Genomic DNA, 18,658 nt, shown 5'->3' on the forward strand with positions numbered 1-18,658 from the left:
CTGACCCTCCCCTGCTCACATTGTCTCTCTCTCTCTCTCCTAGAAATAAATAAAACATTAAAAAAAAAATTTTTTTAAATAAAATAAAATAAAACACAGTAATAACTCATCCTGCTATACCTTGCTTGGTCTTTTCTTTCACTGTCAAGCCCTTAGATGTCTTCTCACTTAATACATATTTATTGATACTAATTGTGGACACAGCACTATGGTTAGTACTATTGCAAAATCCAAAAATCAAAAGAAATAGTCCCTATCACCCTAGTGCTTACCATCATTGAAGAGAAAGAGAACATGGCTCACATGGCTAAATAATGAGAGAAAAAAAAATGCTAGGTGCTTTAAAAGAGTAGGTTATAAGCTTGCACTTGGCTTCACACGTAGCAGATGATCAAAAAGATGTTGAATAAAGCCCTACTTGCCTGTTTTTACTTATCAAGTCACTTCATAAACTTTTAAATTCGGTCTCTACAACATTCTTCTAAAACCACTCTTTTCCATGTCCCAGCGACCCTCCGATAATCAATTCTCCCACCCTGAAAAAGCTACAGACCTAATAACTACATACACATGAAGCAAGCATGCTGCTTATTTTTCATTCTAGTTTACTGACTACTATGACTCTTACCACACTGTACAGAAATCTGTTAGGAAAAATATAACTAATATTTTAGTCAGGCCTGATCACTGACCCCATTAACCCATTAAAACACTCATAAAAAACATAAAAAGAAATGCAAAGTTAGAACATCCCAGGAACCTGGTTATCAGTGATTTGATATGTCAAGGCACAAAAAAATCAACTAAATGGTGGAAACAATACCAGAATTTAAAAGTTTAAATATCAAAAGTAAGAGAGCAGTTAAATAGGCCATGATACATTTTTTTAATATTTTATTTATTTTTGAGAGAGAGAGAGCATGAACAGGGAACGGTCAGAGAGAGGGAGACACAGAATCTGAAACAGGCACCAGGCTCTGAGCTAGCTGTCAGCACAGAGCCCAACAGCCCACAAACTGTGAAATCATGACCTGAGCTGAAGTCGGACGCTTAGCCGACTGAGCCACCCAGGTGCCCCTAGACCATGATATTATATGATCTAATATTAAATAGCCATTAGAGATCCTTCTACAGATTAACTGATATTAAAAAATGTTCATGGTGCCAAGTGAATAAATGAAAGGAGTACCTTCATGTAATGAAAAAAGAATCTGGCAACAAAACACTCAGTGCAGACCTCTCTCAGTACTGGGATTACTGCTAGAAAAATCTCATTTTCTTCTTTGTGCCTTTTTACATATTCCAAATTTTCTGTAAGTACATATAACTCTTTTATAAATAGAAAAATTATTAAGAGGAAATTCAGAAATATAAAGTTATTAAAAATTATTTTAGGGGCACCTGGGTGGCTTAGTCGGTTAAGTGTCCGACTTTCGCTTAGGTCATGATCTCGCGGTAGTGGGTTCGAGCCCCGCGTCGGGCTCTGTGCTGACTGCCAGCTCAGAGCCTGGAGCCTATTTCGGAGTCTGTGTCTCCCTCTCTCTCTGACCCTCCCCTCTTCACGCTGTCTCTCTCTCTCTCTCCTAGAAATAAATAAAAATATAAAAAAAAATTATTTTAAAAGTAGCAGGTTGAATATGTAAGAACAAGTCATGTTTCAGTCTTCCTTCTCCTTAATCTCTCCTGCATTTACTGGTACAGATGTATTTCCTGAAACTTTCTGCTTTGCTTCTATAACTTTGTTTTTTCTTGGTTCTCTTCCAGCTCTTAGGCACCTGTTTCTTTGCCTTGTTTGGTTCTACCTCCTATTTCTATTCCCTAAATGGGGCTGTATGCCAAGACTGAGTCCTAAGCACGCTGCTCTTGCTCTACACACCCTTCACTGCAGAGTCTATCCATTCTCAGTCTCAGCAATTACTTCTCAGTATATGACTTCCAAGATCTACATCTCTAGTTCTTTCCTTGTCTCTGGAATAGTATTCTTCAAACTGAACTGGAATATTCTACCTTGTTCCACCTAAAATTCATTTTCTACCAAATTAATTTCCTTGTTTGGGGCCTTCCTATATGTATTTACGGATCTATTATGCATTGGTCACCTCATTTAAATCTTAGTTATCTCTCTCTCTCTCCCTCTACTCCAATACTTGGTCACTAAATGTTCTGAAACATCTCTTACATCGATTATTTTTTTTCTAGTCTAATCCTGATACCCTGCTAATCCTTACAGATCTCAACACCTCACACAAGTAGTCCAATACCTAAGTCTAATTAATCTTGTAAGTCTCCAGTCTCTAGCTCTAAAACAAACAAAGAACGAAAGAAAAAAGAAACAAAACACAACCTACACACTGCTATTGTTGTGATGAATTTTCCTAAAATTGCCTAAAAAAAAAAAAAAAAGGAGGGGCACCTGGGTGACTCAGTCAGTTCAGCATCCAACTCTTGATTTTGGTTCAGGTCATGATCTCACAATTTGTGAAGCCTGTGTAGGCTCTGCGCTGATAGTGTGGCGTCTGTTTGGGATTCTCTCTCTACTCTCTTTCCCTGCCACTCCCCAACTTGTGTGCACTTACAAGCTAAACTCTTTGGTCTGATATTCAAGAGATTCCAGTGTAGCCCTACTTCTCTCTTGTAAACTTATTTTCTAACATTACATTACAGAAATCATCTAAGCAAACTAGTCTACTTTTAAAATAAGCTACAGAAGTACATAAACATTCATGAGTTTTTCTGGAAGCTTTGCTGTTTAATGTAACTAACCACTGCTACATGTGGACAAGACAGAAATAACAGATTAACAGTAGACTGGAAATGTTAAGGCAGAACTTGGGCAGGAGCCAACACAATTCAGATCAGGGGCCATGGCATTCTGGAAAAGGCAAAACTATGGAAACAGTAAGATCAGTGGTTGCTGAAAGGGAAAGAAGGAATGGTGAAGAGGCAGAGCATAGAGGATTTTCGGCACAGTGAAACTATATTGTATGACACTACAATGGTAGATACTGGACATGGATATATTTGTCCAAACCCACAGAATGTACAACACCAAGAGCAAACCCTAATGAAAAACTACAAACTTTTGGTGATAATATGTCAATTTATATCAATTGCAATAAACATACCACTGGGTGGTACAGAAGACTGTGCATGTGTGAGGGGGAAGGAGATAACAGAAGTCTCTGTACTTTCCTTGGGGCTGCTCTAAAAAATAATGCTTGTTAATTAAAATACATATATACTTCAAAAACTGCTCACCTAAAAATATTTAAGTATTTAATCCCTGTCCTCAAGATAAATTCTAATGTAGTTCTTCTATAAACCATTTGTGAGCAATAAAGTATAACTTAATTTCTGGGATATGTTCTTTTATTTTTATTTATTTCTAAATTTTATTTATTTATTTATTTTGAGAGTGTGCCTGCGTATGTGCAAGGGAGAATCAGAGTGAGAGAGAGAGTGTGAGCAAGCAGGGGAGGGGCAGAGAGAGAGGGAGAGAGAACCCTAAGCAGGCTCCATGCCGTCAGCAGAGCCCCATGTGGGTCCCGATATCAAGAACCATGAGACCGTGACCTGAGCTTAAATCAAGAGTTGGGTCCTCAAACAACTGAGCCACCCAGATGCCCCAAGTTCCATCTTTAAAAGCAATATATATCTACACTGGAATTTCAAAAATGCACTTATTTTCAGATAATTAGTGCTTTGGTCAGCACCAGAATCATCTTATTTTTTTAAAAATATTATTCATTTTGGGGGAGCACAAGCAGAGGGATGACAGAGGATCCGAACCTGGCTCTGCTCTGCAGGTTGACAGCAGTGAGCCCAATGTGGAGCTCAAACTCATGAACCACAAGATCGAGACGTGAGCAGAAGTCAGACCTCAACTGATTGAGCCACCCAAGTGCCCCAGAATCTTCTTGATAAACTATCATTTTAGTTTTGACAAAGAACAAGCAGCGTTAAGATAAATGCTTACAGAAAAAAATTCACTGCCAGATAATGTTTGCAGTATATAAGAACAACTATATAACTAGATTATGTAAATCTGAAAATTATACCTAAAAATCAACAAATTTTGGAGCTAGAAGGAATGAGAATATTTAGTTTACCTTCATCCATTTGAGATCTACTGCAAAAAGTACAAACACCTCTTTTGTAACAACCTCTATATTTTTGCTTCTGATTACATTTCTAATATCTTCTCCTACTACCAAACAGTTACAGCTGTTCAGAAACTAGCCATTTCTTATTAATTTGCTAAGTCCTTTCATAACTCAGTGTCTCAACATATATTCCTCCCACCTGGATGCTTCCCCAGAACCCATTCACACAAGCAAACTCCTACTCATCTTGCATCACACCATTTAAATCACAGTAATTCAGAAAACATTTAAGAGAAGTTTGAGAACAAAACTCTGTTCTCAACAGAGAATTCTAAAACAAAAATTCTAAGCAGAAAAAGAACTGCAAAGAAATCTTGAACTTCAGGTAGGGAGTTAAGTTGTTAGGTTATTGGTGTAGTAATTATTTTTTGTGTATCATAGAATACAGTATATAAATAAATACGATCAATACTGGGAACCAGGGTTTTACTGTGAGAGAAGGGAGATATAAATATGGACTAAAGGAAGATCAAGAAAAACCCTGTAGTGCTGGATTTGAACTGTAAGTATCAATTTGATACACACACACATACACACACACACACAAAGGTACTCCCTGGTTCTGTCCACTGAAATGACCATTCCACAAGAGTAAACAATAGCGATGAGTACAGTTAGATTTCGGTTTTTAAATTCTACTCTTTTTTTCAAAAAATTTTTAAATTTTTTTTTTTTTTAATTTGTTTCTGAGAAAGAGAGAGACAGCGTGAGCAGGGGAGGGTCAGAAAGAGAGGGAGACACAGAATCTGAAACAGGCTCCAAGCTAGCTGTCAGCACAGAGCACGATCTGCAACAGGCTCCAAGCTCTGAGCTAGCTGTCAGCACAGAACTTGACGCGAAGCTCAAACCCACGAACCATGAGATCATGACTTGAGCCAAAGTCGGACGCTTAACTGACTGAGCCACCTAGGCACCCCTTTAAATTCTACTTTTAACTAAAAAAGCAGTTTGAAAAAATGGTTGATTCCAGGTCTGACACGAGAAAGGTACAAAGTAAGTCTGGGAATCCTGTATGACTAAGGACGTGTTCAATGACTAACGAGTCATGTCAAAGGACATAAGAACTGGCCACTGGTCAACTTTGAGCCAATTTTAACATCAAAAGGAATACTGATATACTTAACACAAAGAATAAAAAAGAATGCCAGATAACAAATATAGGAGAAATGTAAGAATGTTTTAAAAATTACCCTTTCTTTGTAGACCTCAATGTAATAAATGATATAGGTAAGGATCACTATTGGATGCTAAGAACAGTGACTGAAAAGTTTTTGGGTTAGCCATACAGTCTCGAAGTATCACCTTATAGATCATATGCTAATTATAAAGAGGAAAATAAACCTTACAAGAGAGTGATTTGGTTTCTCTACATTAACCAAGTGGTAAAATTTAGCTCACCAGTAGTGAGATAACTTATTATATGTATCCTGATGTGATATAATGTGAACTTCACAATATCTCCTATGTAACATTTTTGCTAAAATTGTTTATCTCGAATATATCCATAAAGAAACAATCAGGAAAATTAAAGAATGTAGGAAATTCTACAAAAACTATTCTAGACTCTTCCAATAAGTCGATGTCATAAAAAACAATTAAACAGGTAGGCATACTGTTCTAGATAAGAGATATAATAACCATGTGAACCATGATTGGAACCTGGGTGATAAAAGTAAAACAAACGCTACTATAAGACATTTTTTAAGGTCAATTGGAAAAATTTAAACACAGACTATATATTAGATATTACTGAATTATTATTGATTTTCTGAGGTGTATACAGTATATATATGATAAAGGAAAATGCCATTCTTAGAAGATAAATGTAGAAATATTTAGAAATGAAATACAAGATATCTGCACTTGCTATCAAATGGTTCAGCAAATATGAAGCATATACGGCAAGATGACAACTGGTAAATATAGATGAAGTAGATGGATATTCACTGATACAAGTCTTTTAAATTATCTGTAGACTTGGAATTTTCAAAATAAAACCTTTGGGGGGAAATCAGTTCAGATGTCATATCCTGGAAGACTTCTTGGAACTTCTTGGAGGAATTCTTGGAACTCTTCTAGTGGAATTCTTTTTTCTATTTTCAGTATTCCTAAAGGACTCTTTATATTTCTTCTTTAGCACTTAACAAATTTGAAATTGTCCATTTACAGGTCTGACTTTCTCCCTAAACTTCATGGAACCAGCCTCATTTTCATTATCAGAGCTCAGCTCTTTATCTGACAAGTACTAAATATTCAGCGTTTGCTGTATGGATGAGATAATTGACATACCAAGTTGACAGGCCAAAATTGAAATTCAAGTATTGCCATAATCATATTGTGCCTCAAACTCAATGAAATCCATCAAGCAGTAAGCTTATTAAATGTTCCTACACGGTCTGTACCATTACAATAGATGTCCACATCATTATACAAAATCGAATTAAAAACAAAGCATAAAACCCTCTAGCAGTCTCACCCTTAAGTCCTTACAGGCCTATTTTCATGTTAAACTCTTTCTAGTTTCAACTCAAGAAAATTAGAAAAGATGCATACCTGTTCGATATCCTTGGGATTGGAGGTCTGGTTTTCTCCCGTGACTCCAGACTGCTCATTTTCCCATGGTAATTTATTTTTTCCTTTTCCTGCACTTAATACCCTTCGGGTACATATAGTAGGACTGTAAGATCCATAAATTTGCAGGCTGTCCCTTGTGTAGTCACCACAGTGACAGTGTGCGCTCTGAGTTCTGTTACCAGCCAAAAGCCAATCTGTATCTGCTCCATGGGCCAAATGGCTTGACCTACCCTGGGCAGATGATGGCATAAGTACTGCATATTCTACAAATCCCTGTTCTGTTATCCTTGGGAGGGTTTTCCTAGCCAACCTGGCCTGCACAGCATTCATCACTCCATCTCCATTATCTTGCAGTTCAACAGTATCCACAGCTTTGAAAAGGATGCCGGTTTTACCTGAGCCCATTGACGATGCCAACACAGCAAAGGCTTCAAGAGCTGCTTGCCGTACCCTTCGTTTGCTATCTACAAGAGCTGGGGCAAGATCAAAAGACAGTTTGGTTAAGTCAAAATCCTCACTGGGGTAAGTCAGGAGAGAGCAGATGCAAATGTTCACTACCTCCTCTCTCACTCTGGAATGCTTATGTTTGAGATGTTCCAGGAGTAAACAAAGCACCTGTTGAGGACCTACCTCCTTCATTAGCTTGAGGAAGATTTTCATGTATTCTTGTTTGATTACCAACTTGTTATCTGCCAGCACTTTGACAGAGGCTGCTATAACTGGTCCCAAGAACTGGTGTACCTGCTCTCCAAGGCGAATAACCAGTAAATGCAGGACCTGAAGTGTGCCATGGACCACTTTGAAGTTAGAATCGTCTAACAAATTATACAGCAAGCTAATGAAACCGACAAGACTGGAATGAGGGGTAGAACTAGGGTTAAATCTTCCCATCACCTGTTTTAGTTCCTCAACAGCCTGAGTCCGGTTCTTATAGTCTTCCTGGTCTAACAATCTTGAATGCAGCTCTTGAGGAATAATCCCAAATTTAAGATTGCTGTTGGAAAGAGTCACTGCACAGGGGTGAGGATCTTCGGGAAATCCAGAGGCTTCAAGTTCCAAATAGTAAGGAACCTGACTTCCAAACTGGGACTCCAGGCGGCGATTGTAGTGTCTCCTCAACGCAGATGGCAGGCGAGAGATATAGGAGTGGAATCTCTCATGGCCAAGTCGTTCCCCAATTTGCTGAAGTGCAGAGAAAGCAGTCTCTGATTCTTCTTCTACCTCCTGATCGCCAAGTTTTCTGGCTAGAGATATTATTACCTCGGTGAGATCTAGGCTGAGCAACAAATCCTCAGGAGTAAGCAGAATAGGAAACAGCAGTGCTGTGGAAGCGCGAAGCCGGGCGTCGGTACTTTCCAGTCCCTGTTGTATAAGCGTTCTCAGCACCTGTCCAGAACTACGTTTCAGACAGACATGTAGGATTTGCAGCGCATCTTTCCGTAGGGCTGGATTCTCTTCTCTTAAGGAGACAACCAGTTGAGGCAGAAGTGCTAAGCTAAACGCCTCTTCCAGCTGGCCCGCCTCCCCCTGACCCCGGAGAACGTCCGAAAGGAGTTGCAAGCAGAGTCGCTTCTCATCACTACCTCCTTCCACAAGCACTCGGCCCAAGGCCCGGTACAATGCTTCCTTCCGTCGGGGGAAGCCGAGTCGACCGCCCCGCCGCGGCAAAGCAGCCTGCAAAGCCTGGAAGGCCTCGGAAGGATCTGGCGCGGTCCGAAGGAGTTGAAGAAGCCGAGTCTCCTCTTCGTCTCCTCCTGACAAACCACCTCCGGACCCAGACCAACTACTCGTGATTGCTTCCGCCGGCATCACGAGGGTCGAGGCCAGAGGCGAAGGTGTCGGGGGGCAGGAGCCGTGGTCTCCCGCAGCTCCACGGCAGTAGTTTTTCTCGCCTCTCATGGTGCCCCCACCTCGACTATCATCAGCCTCTGAGGCGGAAGGACGACTGCAGCTCTGGAGGCGACAGGCACAGAGGGCTGGAAGGTGCGGCAGCAGGAGAAGCGCAGGGGGCACAGCCGCCATGGAGGGTCGTCAGGTGGCAAAGGCTGGAGGAAACCATCGTCTCTTAAGGGCTCGATGGAGCCCAGTCTTCCAGGTTCCTCTCCAAGCCCCAAGTTGTAGAGGAAGGAAAGGAACAGCTTCAGTTAGCTGCCAAGCCGCTCCCGACTCCCGGAGACTGCCTTCGGCAAAATGGCCCCTGCCAGAGCCCCAGACCCCACAGCAGCCACCGGGCGTATCCAGGGGCACCACGTGACCAAACCGATCGCTTCCATGGTGATACAGCCAGAGCGGACCTCTTGACCCGGAAATCGACCTGCCGTGATGAATGCTGGGTCCTGTAGTCCACGTCAGGTGTTGGGACTAGGCAGCAGGCTCCGGGGAAAGGAAGTGAGAACATTACGAACATAGCGAACGTACGTAGAGCGGAGAAGGCAAAGCATCGGGAAGGCATTAGACGGAAGTGATGTTCTCGCTCCGAGCGGAAGTTCCCCGCCCCACCCGAAAGAATCGGGGTTTGACTGGAGACGAGTAGAGGGTCCTACCCCGACTCTGCTGGCCTGCAACTTCTCCTCCTGTCGTTACCTACCTGATTCCGGGGACTCAGGTATTTTCCTTTTGCTGTCTTCCTGCGGCGCGGGCTTTGGCAGGATTTTGCCGGAGTGACGCTGGTGCTGCAGTAAGAGGTAAAGAAATGAACAGGAGCAAGCAGGGAGAAAGGCGACATCTTCTTGTGCAGGGCTTGTTACCGTTGCAAATGCGTTGTTTTCTACAACCCTGAGTAACTCCGATCGTTTTGTCCTGCGGTCCGCATACCCTGACAGGAGATTCGGACCCAGTCCAACCTCATAGCTCTCATGCCTTTTTCAAATTCTGGTCTTTGGGGCCCTTAATTTCTCCGTCCTCCCCCCTCCCGTTCCCTACTTCGTTTACACTCCGGCCTTGGAAGGTTGAGGATTTTCTTTCATTTTTTCTTAATCTCATCACTTTAAATTCTCTTTTAAAACGTACTTCAATTTCCCCTGTAGCTCCCCATCTTTCCCTTAGACGTTTTCAGAGTGCCCTAATGCAGTTCCTCTGTGAGACTTCACTCCTTCCCTCCTCCCGCTCCCTGTGCCATCCCCACCTCCCTGCAGGATCCTTGCGCGTCTCTGCAGCCTTTCAGTCTCCTGGAAACCGAGATTGCAAAGACCGTTTCAGTTGCGGTTGACGTCTTGGCATAACGGTCCTAAGAGAACTCTGCCCTGTAGACTTAGGGCTAATAATAGATGTTTCTTTGTTTCAGGCGTACTGTGAATTTGGTGAGCGTTCTTTCCTGTTTGTAAATGAAACTTAAGCGAACACGGTTGAAGAGCTGGAGTGTTGGAGGGTCTGGTGTGAGGCTATATTCTTTTAGAGTGTGGAGAATTTTTTTTTTTTAAGGAATAACACAACTACTTTAGAATGACTCATTGAGAAGGCTGAAGAAAAGTTATCGCTTGAAGTCTCCAGTTTATGCGTTTTAAATGTAAGTGAAGTCTTAGGATAATTGAGTTTCATATGGCAAACCCTTTTGTAAATAATGTTGCCGGATAATGCAAGCTAAAACATAATTTGTTGTCTTAAACACAACTTGGATATCACAGGTTTTTTTATTTTTATTTTTTGGGAATAGAGTAAATGTAAGTGAGCCCTATGTAATCATCCTCATGTCTTGGTTTCAGTTCTTTTGTGGTTGGTTGTTATTTTGAGTTTGATTAGTGATTTTGGTGTTTAAATGAATCTGCCTAATTTGGTTTAGCTATATTTCGGTAGACCAAAAAAAGACAAAAAACACACTTTTTTTTTTTTTTTTTTTTAAAAAGGGACAGGGTAAGGGCTAGGGAGTTAAAACCAAGAGATGATTGTAGCAGTCCTCAGTGAAAAGGAATGTCTGTCTGGTTCTCATATTTCCCATGTAAGAAACTCATATTTATACTTCTACTCATAAATGTCCAGGCCAATTCCAACTAAACTGAGTAAGAGAATGATGTACACTTTAGAATGTACATATTAGAATGCCAGTTTATGTTAGAATAGAACATAACCCTTTCCAGTGATCAGAATCTTCAGGTGGAAAAATCCAGTGCACTCTTTCCTGTATCCAAGAACTTGGGAAGCAGAGTTAATAACTGGAGGTTGTGTGGTAGTCATGGAATCAAAGAAAAGGACCTTGGAAAGTCTTGAATGATACATCGTCATCAAAGTTATGGTAGAAGCTTTAGAATTACCCCTTCTCTTCATAGTGAATACTTTTCAAGGATTGTGGGTACTTAAGCCAACCAGTTATTGTGCCCTTTCTCATTCTAAGAGAGAAAGAAAAATTTTTAAAAGCTTTATTCATAATTCCAGGAATCCAGGGAGTTGTAGAAATTGTGTATTGAGTAGAAAAACCTTTTATGTTTAACCATAAGTAGAGATAGGATAAAAAAAAATTTTCTAATGTTTATTTTTTGAGAGAGAGAGCACGTAAGAGTCTGGGTAGAGGGGGCAGAGAGAGAGGGGGACAAAGGAATCAGGTGAGCTCGCACTAACAACAGAGAGCCCTATGTAGAGCTTGAACTCACAAACTGTGAGAACATGACCTGACTCGAAGTTAGACATTTAACTGACCGAGCCACCCAGGCACCCCAGAGATAGGATAAAAATTTTTAAATCAGATTCCATAGTGGAATACACTATGTGTTTAATAGTACACCTTTGAAAGTTGAAAGGCTATAATGAAGAGTATGTTGAAAATACCAAATTCAGGTAAAATTAAAATATCAATACTTTTTAAAAGGTGTAGTTAAATTAATGGATTATAGGAGTATTTGTGATACATTAATTTTTTGAGCTGAACTTTAGCAAGGTAAGCACAATTGCCCTAAGAACATCTTTTATTTCCACAGACATAAGATATTAATTGGTGATTTTTTTCCATGTTTTTACTCAAATTTTACAGACATCGAGGAATATTGGAAATCTGTGAATTCTGTAAACCATTAAGAGTTTTGTATAGTTTTAAGAAGCTATTGTGAAGAAATGCCATGCAAATGAAAGGTACATTTAACAGATCGTGATATGACTACCGTTTATTAATTGTTTGGTTTGTGTCATACAGGCTGATAAGTACTTAATGAATATTGACTCATCTAATTTTCACAACAGTTTTTGGTAGTTACATCTATGTTTGTACTGTAGCACATGTCATGGATGTATCCATCAGAAAGTAATTGCACAGATAAAGTAAACTCAAATTATGTAGGTACTTGGTAGAGCTTTGGAAAAGCTCTGGTGGGGGCGCCTGGGTGGCTCAGTCGGTTAAGCGGCACACTCAACTCAGGTCACAATCTCTCGGTTTGGTTCATGAGTTTGAACGCCGCATCAGGCTCTGTGCTGACAGCTCAGAGCCTGGCGCCTGCTTCGGATTCTGTGTCTCCCTCTCTCCTTGACCCTCCCCTGCTCATGCTCTGTTTCTGTCTCAGTAATAAATAACACCTTTGGGGCACCTGGGTGGCTCAGTTGGTTAAGCGTCCAACTTTGGCTCAGGTCATGATCTCTCGGTTCGTGGGTTCAAGCCCCCAATCGGGCTCTGTGCTGACAGCCAGCTCAGAGCCTAGAGCCTCCTTCGGATTCTGTGTCTCCCTCTCTCTCTGACCCTCCCCTGCTCACGCTGTCTCTCTCTCTCTCTCTCAGAAATAAATAAAAAACATTAAAAAAATAATAAAACATTAAAAAAAAAAAGAAAAGCTCTGGTGGAGAAAAGTATTGAAACTATAGGAAAAAATTAGATTTTTCTATTATTAATCATTCATGTATTTTATTATATATATTTTAATCTTCCATTTTGGTGTTTCTGTACTGTTTTAGTTTCTTCTTTGAGTCAAACTTTAATAAGGTCAAGAAATTATGAGTCTGTTTTTGTATATGTGGAATTAAACAGGTTTTCTTGATGTATATCAGAGATACATTTTCATTTATTTAGGTTTATGTTTCAAAGCTGTTATGCAGTTCTGACTGAGTCAAACTATAATTTTAAACAAAAATCAATTTTTGTTGAATTTCTGATGCTAATCTGTATAAGGTAACAGGATCTCACATTCATTGCAACTAGTTTTAAGTAACTTCTATCTTACCAAGTGTAGAAAAGGCTTTGGGAACTTCCTTTCTTTTGTATTATATCTGACTTAATGATACAAGGATTCATATTATAATAGGCTTCTAATTTTACTTTTGTTTCTTCAGATATAGTGAAAATCAGGCCCAGAGAACAGGAAAATATGCCAACTTGTTCATAGGCTCACTGGTAAAATAGTATGCCATCAGTAATTGAATTCTCGTGTGAGCAGAGTTAAACTGTGGGAAAGAAACTTAAAAAAATAATTGATATAAAATATTCTTATTATTTCATAAATCTCACTTTTTGCAGCAAAGTAAATGTGTGCTTGGATTTTTTTTAAACAATTTTTATTTCTCGTCACTACTTATTTATTCTCCTTGTAGCAAATAATTGCCTCCCAGCTGATTGCAGCACAACTGTTTTGTAATTTAGGTGTCAATTAAATAATTACTAAATTCACAGCTTGACCTTTATTAGCTTTTTTCAGAACCTGAAATTACGAAGCTGCTGTAGGCTATGGAAAGTTTGATTTTATCTAACATTGTCTTTATATTGTGGATGTTTATGTAACAATGCTATTATATAAATAACAAAAGAGAATGATTGTTCCATAGATCCCTCTGTATTTCATTTTAAAATCTTGATGTACTTTTGAATCTAATATACATAGTATGTGTATATATTTTTTATATGTGTGTATTTCTAGGTGATCTACCTATTTTTGAGTTTCTATTCTGCCCTTTTTTTTTTAATGTTTTATTTATTTCTAGGAGAGAGAGAGACAGTGTGAGCAGGGGAGGGTCAGAGAGAGAGGGAGATACAGACTCTGAAACAGGCTCCAGGCTCTGAGCTGGCAGTCAGCACAGAGCCCGACGCGGGGCTCGAACCCACGAACTGCGAGATCATGACCTAAGCGAAAGTCGGACGCTTAACCGACTAAGCTACTCAGGCGCCCCATGTTCTGCCCTTTTTTAGTTTCTTGTTTGAGTTAAACTTTACTGAGATTAAGAAATTTTGAGCTTATAAAAAGTAAACTGGCACACTGTGACAGTCAGCGGTATTCCAGTTGCTCTTTATTTTTTAAAATATTTTTTAATGTTTATTTATATTAAAGAGAGACAGTTTAGTAGTGCGGGAGAGGCAGAAAGAGACAGCGACAGAATTCCAAGCAGGCTCCATGCTCTGAGCTGTCAGCAGAGTCTGATGTGGGGCTTGAACCCCAAACTGAGATCATGACCTGAGCCACAGTCAGATGTTTGACTGAGCCATCCAGACACCCATTCCAGTTGCTCTTTATAGAATCATCTAGTTTTCTCAGGAGTGACAATAATTATAAATTGGTTTAGTTAATATTTTGAGTAGGTTTACACTGTTCAGCTTTGAAATTTTCTCAATGTAATTTGTAGAGAATGTAGTTTTAGGATTAGGAAAACATTATAGTCCCCGTAATGTCTCTTACTACTTGTATGATCTTTGTTAATTCATTTAAACTCTCTGCATGTCAGATTCTTCATCTCTAAGTCTTATGTCAAGTTTAGTGCCTTAAACATAAATTTTTTCTGTGCAAAATTTCAAAAACATGCAAAAATAAAATAATATCACAAGCCTTCATGTCTCTTATCACCCAGCTTCAACAGCAACTCATGAGATCATCTACATCTCTATCCACTTGCTCATCCCATATTATTTTGAAGCAAATCCCTGATAACATATTATTTTATCTACAAATATTTTAGTATAAAAAGATAACTCTTAAAGCTACTATATACGTTTATATGTAACATATAAACATATAAAAACATAACTATAATATCCTTTTTCAGCAACTAAAGTTATAGTGATTAGTTAATATAATCAGTAATCCAGTTAGTGTACAAATTTCCTGTTGTCTCCTAAATGTATATGTATGGGTATGTGTGCACATGTATGTACGCACACTTGTACAGCTCATTAGTTATATTTGCTTGATATGTGTTTCAAGTTTATTTTGAACTGTAGTTTCATTCTCTTTTTATATCAGTTTATTTGTGGAAGCATCTAGGTTATTTATTCCGTGAAGTTTCTCACACTCAGGATGTTTTTGCTGATTGCATCTTTTTTGTTATAGTTTAACATGCTTTTACTATTTTCTGTATTTCTTGTAAATTAATAGTTGGATCTAGACTGTTGACTTCATGTTTGATTTTGGTGTGGGGGGTTGGGGAGTTCAAGAGTAATAATAGGTAATAATTATGGTCTCCTATCAGAAGGCCCTGATGTTTGGTTGTCTCTTTGTGATATTAGCAGCCGTTCATAATCATTGCCTACCTATATTTTATTCATTAAGATTGTGAAATGGTTGGGATGGGCATGGAGGAGGATACTTGTGGGGATGAGCACTGAGTGTTATGTGGAAACTAATTTGACAATAAACTATAAAAAAAAAAAAAAAAAGATTGTGAAATGGTGACACTCTTTCATTCTTTTATTTATTAACTGGAGCACTTTATGAAAGAAACTTCCCCTCATTTATTTGGTAACTCAGTCGTGTAGTTAGTATTGGAAAGACATGATTAATGTTTGATTCTTTCCCTTTATTTACTAGATTTCAAATAATAAGTTGGTTCATTAGCATCCTCCAGTGGTGGTGAATTAGGACTTTCTTTTAATTATCATAATTTTGTTATCATTATGGACTCATGGATTTAAGCATGTCTGATAGGTTTTAATCAGTTGCAGATACTGATACTCATTTTGTCCCATCTTTCACTAGTGAAAGCCTGCTCAGTTTGGCTCCTCAGTTTTTTATAACCTTTGTTGTCATTGATAGCTTCCTGGCTACCTAGTATGTAAAAATTCAAATCTATCTTGATGTTTTTCTGCCCCAGGCCTTGAATCAGCCATTAGTCTAATAGTTTCTAGCCCTTTTCAGTAAACAGAGCTAGTAAATATAATCAATTTTTTTCTTAAAATAATATATGTAGTTTATATATTTGTGTATCTCATTTCCATTTATATATTGTATGCATAAAACATATATTAGTATATATAATGTTTCTGTATATAGATTTATTCTTAAACTTTTTATTCAAAATCAGAGTTCAAGGTTTATATTTAATATCTTAGTCTCACATCTTTATCTCTTTTCTCCTCTCCTGAGAATTACAGATCATAGTGACCCTAGGGATGATGAAATTAGAAATGTAATGTATACATAACAGTTTCAAAATGCAAGTAACACTTTCATCAACAGTGTGAATACTGAAAATAGTGTAAGTTTTTTTAGGGCGTATCCTACTAGGAAAGGACCATCAAATTACTGATTTAAAGGTATTTGGAATGATTTAGTTAGACCACTAACTAGATGAACGTTGATTTCTTTTGCTTTCTTTTATTTTCAAATTTATTATGGATTGTGTTTTTAAGGTTTAATTTTGCTTTATAATTACATAAAATACTTTCCTTTTTTCATAGATAGATCTGTAAAATGGGATATATTCAGAGATGTCTAGTTTCTATCTCTATCTCCTCTACTCTGTTCCCTCACAGATAGATAACCTTTTAAAAAATATATTATTTAATATTTCCTTTGTTTTTATATAAGTGAATCTCTATATTTGTAACCTCCCCTTTCTTAGGTAAATGGTGACATACTATACACATATTTCTCTTGCTTGGATCAGAGAGATCCCTCTAGAGCTTATGTACAGAGATTCCTCATTCTTCTTCCACAGCTGCATAGCACTCCATTGATTTGGATATCATTGGTTTTTTTCAACCATTCTTTTATTGGCAGACTTTAGAGTTGTTTTAAAATTTTTGGTCAGTTACATCTTGTCTCTCAAGCATAAAAATAAACATAAAGAATTATTCTTTTGCTTTTACAAATAGACTTGCAATTATTAACCTTATGCAGGTGTCATTATATATTTTTTGACAGTGTGTTTTTTGGATAAATTCTTAGAAGTAGGATTGTTGGGTCAAAGCATAAATGCAAATGTAGTTTTCCTAGATGTTCCAGAGTTACCTCCAGAAGTCTTAAATATTTGACATCTGCACAGCAATATGTGAGGATGCCTGTTTCTCATATTCCTACCAACAAAGTATATTGCCAAGAAAGAATTATTAACTCGTTTTCATCCATATTATTATAAGTGAAGTAGAGCAATTTTCCATATAGTTAAGAACATTTACACTTTTTAATGAGCTATTCATTTCTTTAGCTCATTTTTTCTATAAGGCTAGAGTAGTTTAGAAATGTTATAGCAGCACCTCGGTGGCTCATTTGGTTAGGCGCCCAACTTTGGCTCAGGTCATGATCTCAATATATTTCCAAGGTCCCTTATTTCCTGATACTGTTATCCCTTTTGTTGCTGCACCATAATACCCTATGCCTGTAACTCTTAAAGTTTGTTGACTTTTCATGTGCAATATCTAATTTGACCCTCAAAAATCTTGTGACATATATAGTTCAGGTATAATGATCTCATTTTACAGATCAAAAAAATGAAGATGAGAGAAGTTAACTAGATGTAAAGTAGCTTAAGACTGCTTTCTTAATCTTTTCGCTTATTTTCTGTTTCTGTTTTCTACTCCTGTTGTTCATTTTTCACTTTTTAGTCAAGATATTCATTTTTTCCACTAAACTGAGACTAAAGGGAGTTAAATAGATTAAAAGGTCAGTCCTATTGTAAGTAAAAGAACAGATCTGTATTTAAATGTACACCTTATGGTTGCTCTCTTCTTAATCAATTTTCTGTTCTGGACTAATGTACTTGTTGGAAGACACAGAATTTTTTTTTTCCAGAAATTTCTTGAGACTCGTTCATACCATGACTGAGATTATTCTGTTAGATGTGCATGGGATTATTTGGAGAGATCAGAAGTGGAGGTCACTGATACCAGCTGTTAGGTGGCCATGTTACCGTAATTTGTTAATAGATTTAAAATTCATTTGAAACAAGTGTGAAATGATAAAGTTCTTGATGAAGATAAAAAGTTTCAGTATTTGGATATTTCCACTTCAAAATGCATGGGAATAAATTGCTATATTCTCCCAGTCCTATCTGTATTGATATTATTTGGGATGTTTTGATTTGGTAATACTTTAAAAATTGAAATCGGGGCACCTGGGTGGCTTAGTTGGTTAAGCGTCCGACTTTCGCTTGGGTCATGNTGGTTTCTCTCGCTGTCTCTCAGAAATAAATAAAAACATTAAAAAAAATTGGAATCACGTCTTCTACTTTTATATTATCCCAATAACTTATGTTTGAAGTGTGAATGAGTTAGGAACAAAGCAGTTCATATTTCTAATCAGCCGCTAAGATCGATTCTGAAGTAGGGTGCCTGGGTGGCTCAGTTAAGTGTTGGACTTCAGCTCAAGTCATGATCTCACAGTTCATGGGTTTGAGCCCCACGTCAAGGTCTGTGCTGACAGCTCGGAGCCTGGAGCCTGCTTCAGATTCTGTGTCTCCCTCTCTCTCTGCCCCTCCCCTGTGCACATGCACACATGCTCTCTCTGTTATTCAAAAATAAACATTTATATATATATATGTATGTATGCATATATGTTATTTCTTCAAAAGATCTGTTCTGAAGTATCCATGTATTAATTTTTTAGGTAACAAATAGCAACAAAGTCAGTTGCTTACAACAACAGAAACTTAGGGGCACCTGGATGTCATAGTCGGTTAAGCGTCCGACTCTTTGATTTTGCTCAGGTCATGATCTCACATTTCATGGGATCAAGCCCCTCATCAGGTTCTGCACTGACAGCATGGAGCCTGATTGGGATTCTCCCTCTCTCTCTCTCTCTCTCTCTCTC

The 18,658-nt window shown here is 38.2% G+C and overlaps 2 protein-coding genes across 10 annotated transcripts in view; one reads left to right on the forward strand and one right to left on the reverse strand.

Moving 5' to 3' along the window:
- TOGARAM1 (TOG array regulator of axonemal microtubules 1) overlaps nt 1-8,949 on the reverse strand; it is an 88,821-nt gene extending 79,872 nt beyond the window's left edge. For all 4 annotated transcript variants that reach the window (XM_077761286.1, XM_077761289.1, XM_077761288.1 and 1 more), the window contains exon 1: nt 6,717-8,949. In XM_077761286.1, the coding sequence (XP_077617412.1) occupies nt 6,717-8,759 (2,043 nt within the window). In that variant the 5' untranslated portion in view covers nt 8,760-8,949. The remainder of the gene's footprint in view (nt 1-6,716) is intronic.
- Nucleotides 8,950-9,107: 158 nt separating this feature from the next.
- KLHL28 (kelch like family member 28) overlaps nt 9,108-18,658 on the forward strand; it is a 29,229-nt gene continuing 19,678 nt past the window's right edge. Inside the window, exons 1-3 of one of the 6 annotated variants that reach the window (XM_077761293.1) lie at nt 9,108-9,342; nt 10,021-10,242; nt 11,698-11,795. The gene's annotated coding sequence lies outside the window, so the exon portion shown is untranslated. Of the gene's footprint in view, nt 9,422-10,020; nt 10,243-11,697; nt 11,796-18,658 lie in introns of all 6 variants that reach the window. The other 5 variants (XM_077761292.1, XM_077761295.1, XM_077761294.1 and 2 more) reach the window with 5 other exon arrangements.

This window comes from Crocuta crocuta, unplaced genomic scaffold (genome assembly GCF_008692635.1).
Source record: "Crocuta crocuta isolate KB4526 unplaced genomic scaffold, BGI_CrCroc_1.0 scaffold163, whole genome shotgun sequence".
NCBI lineage: Eukaryota > Metazoa > Chordata > Mammalia > Carnivora > Hyaenidae > Crocuta > Crocuta crocuta.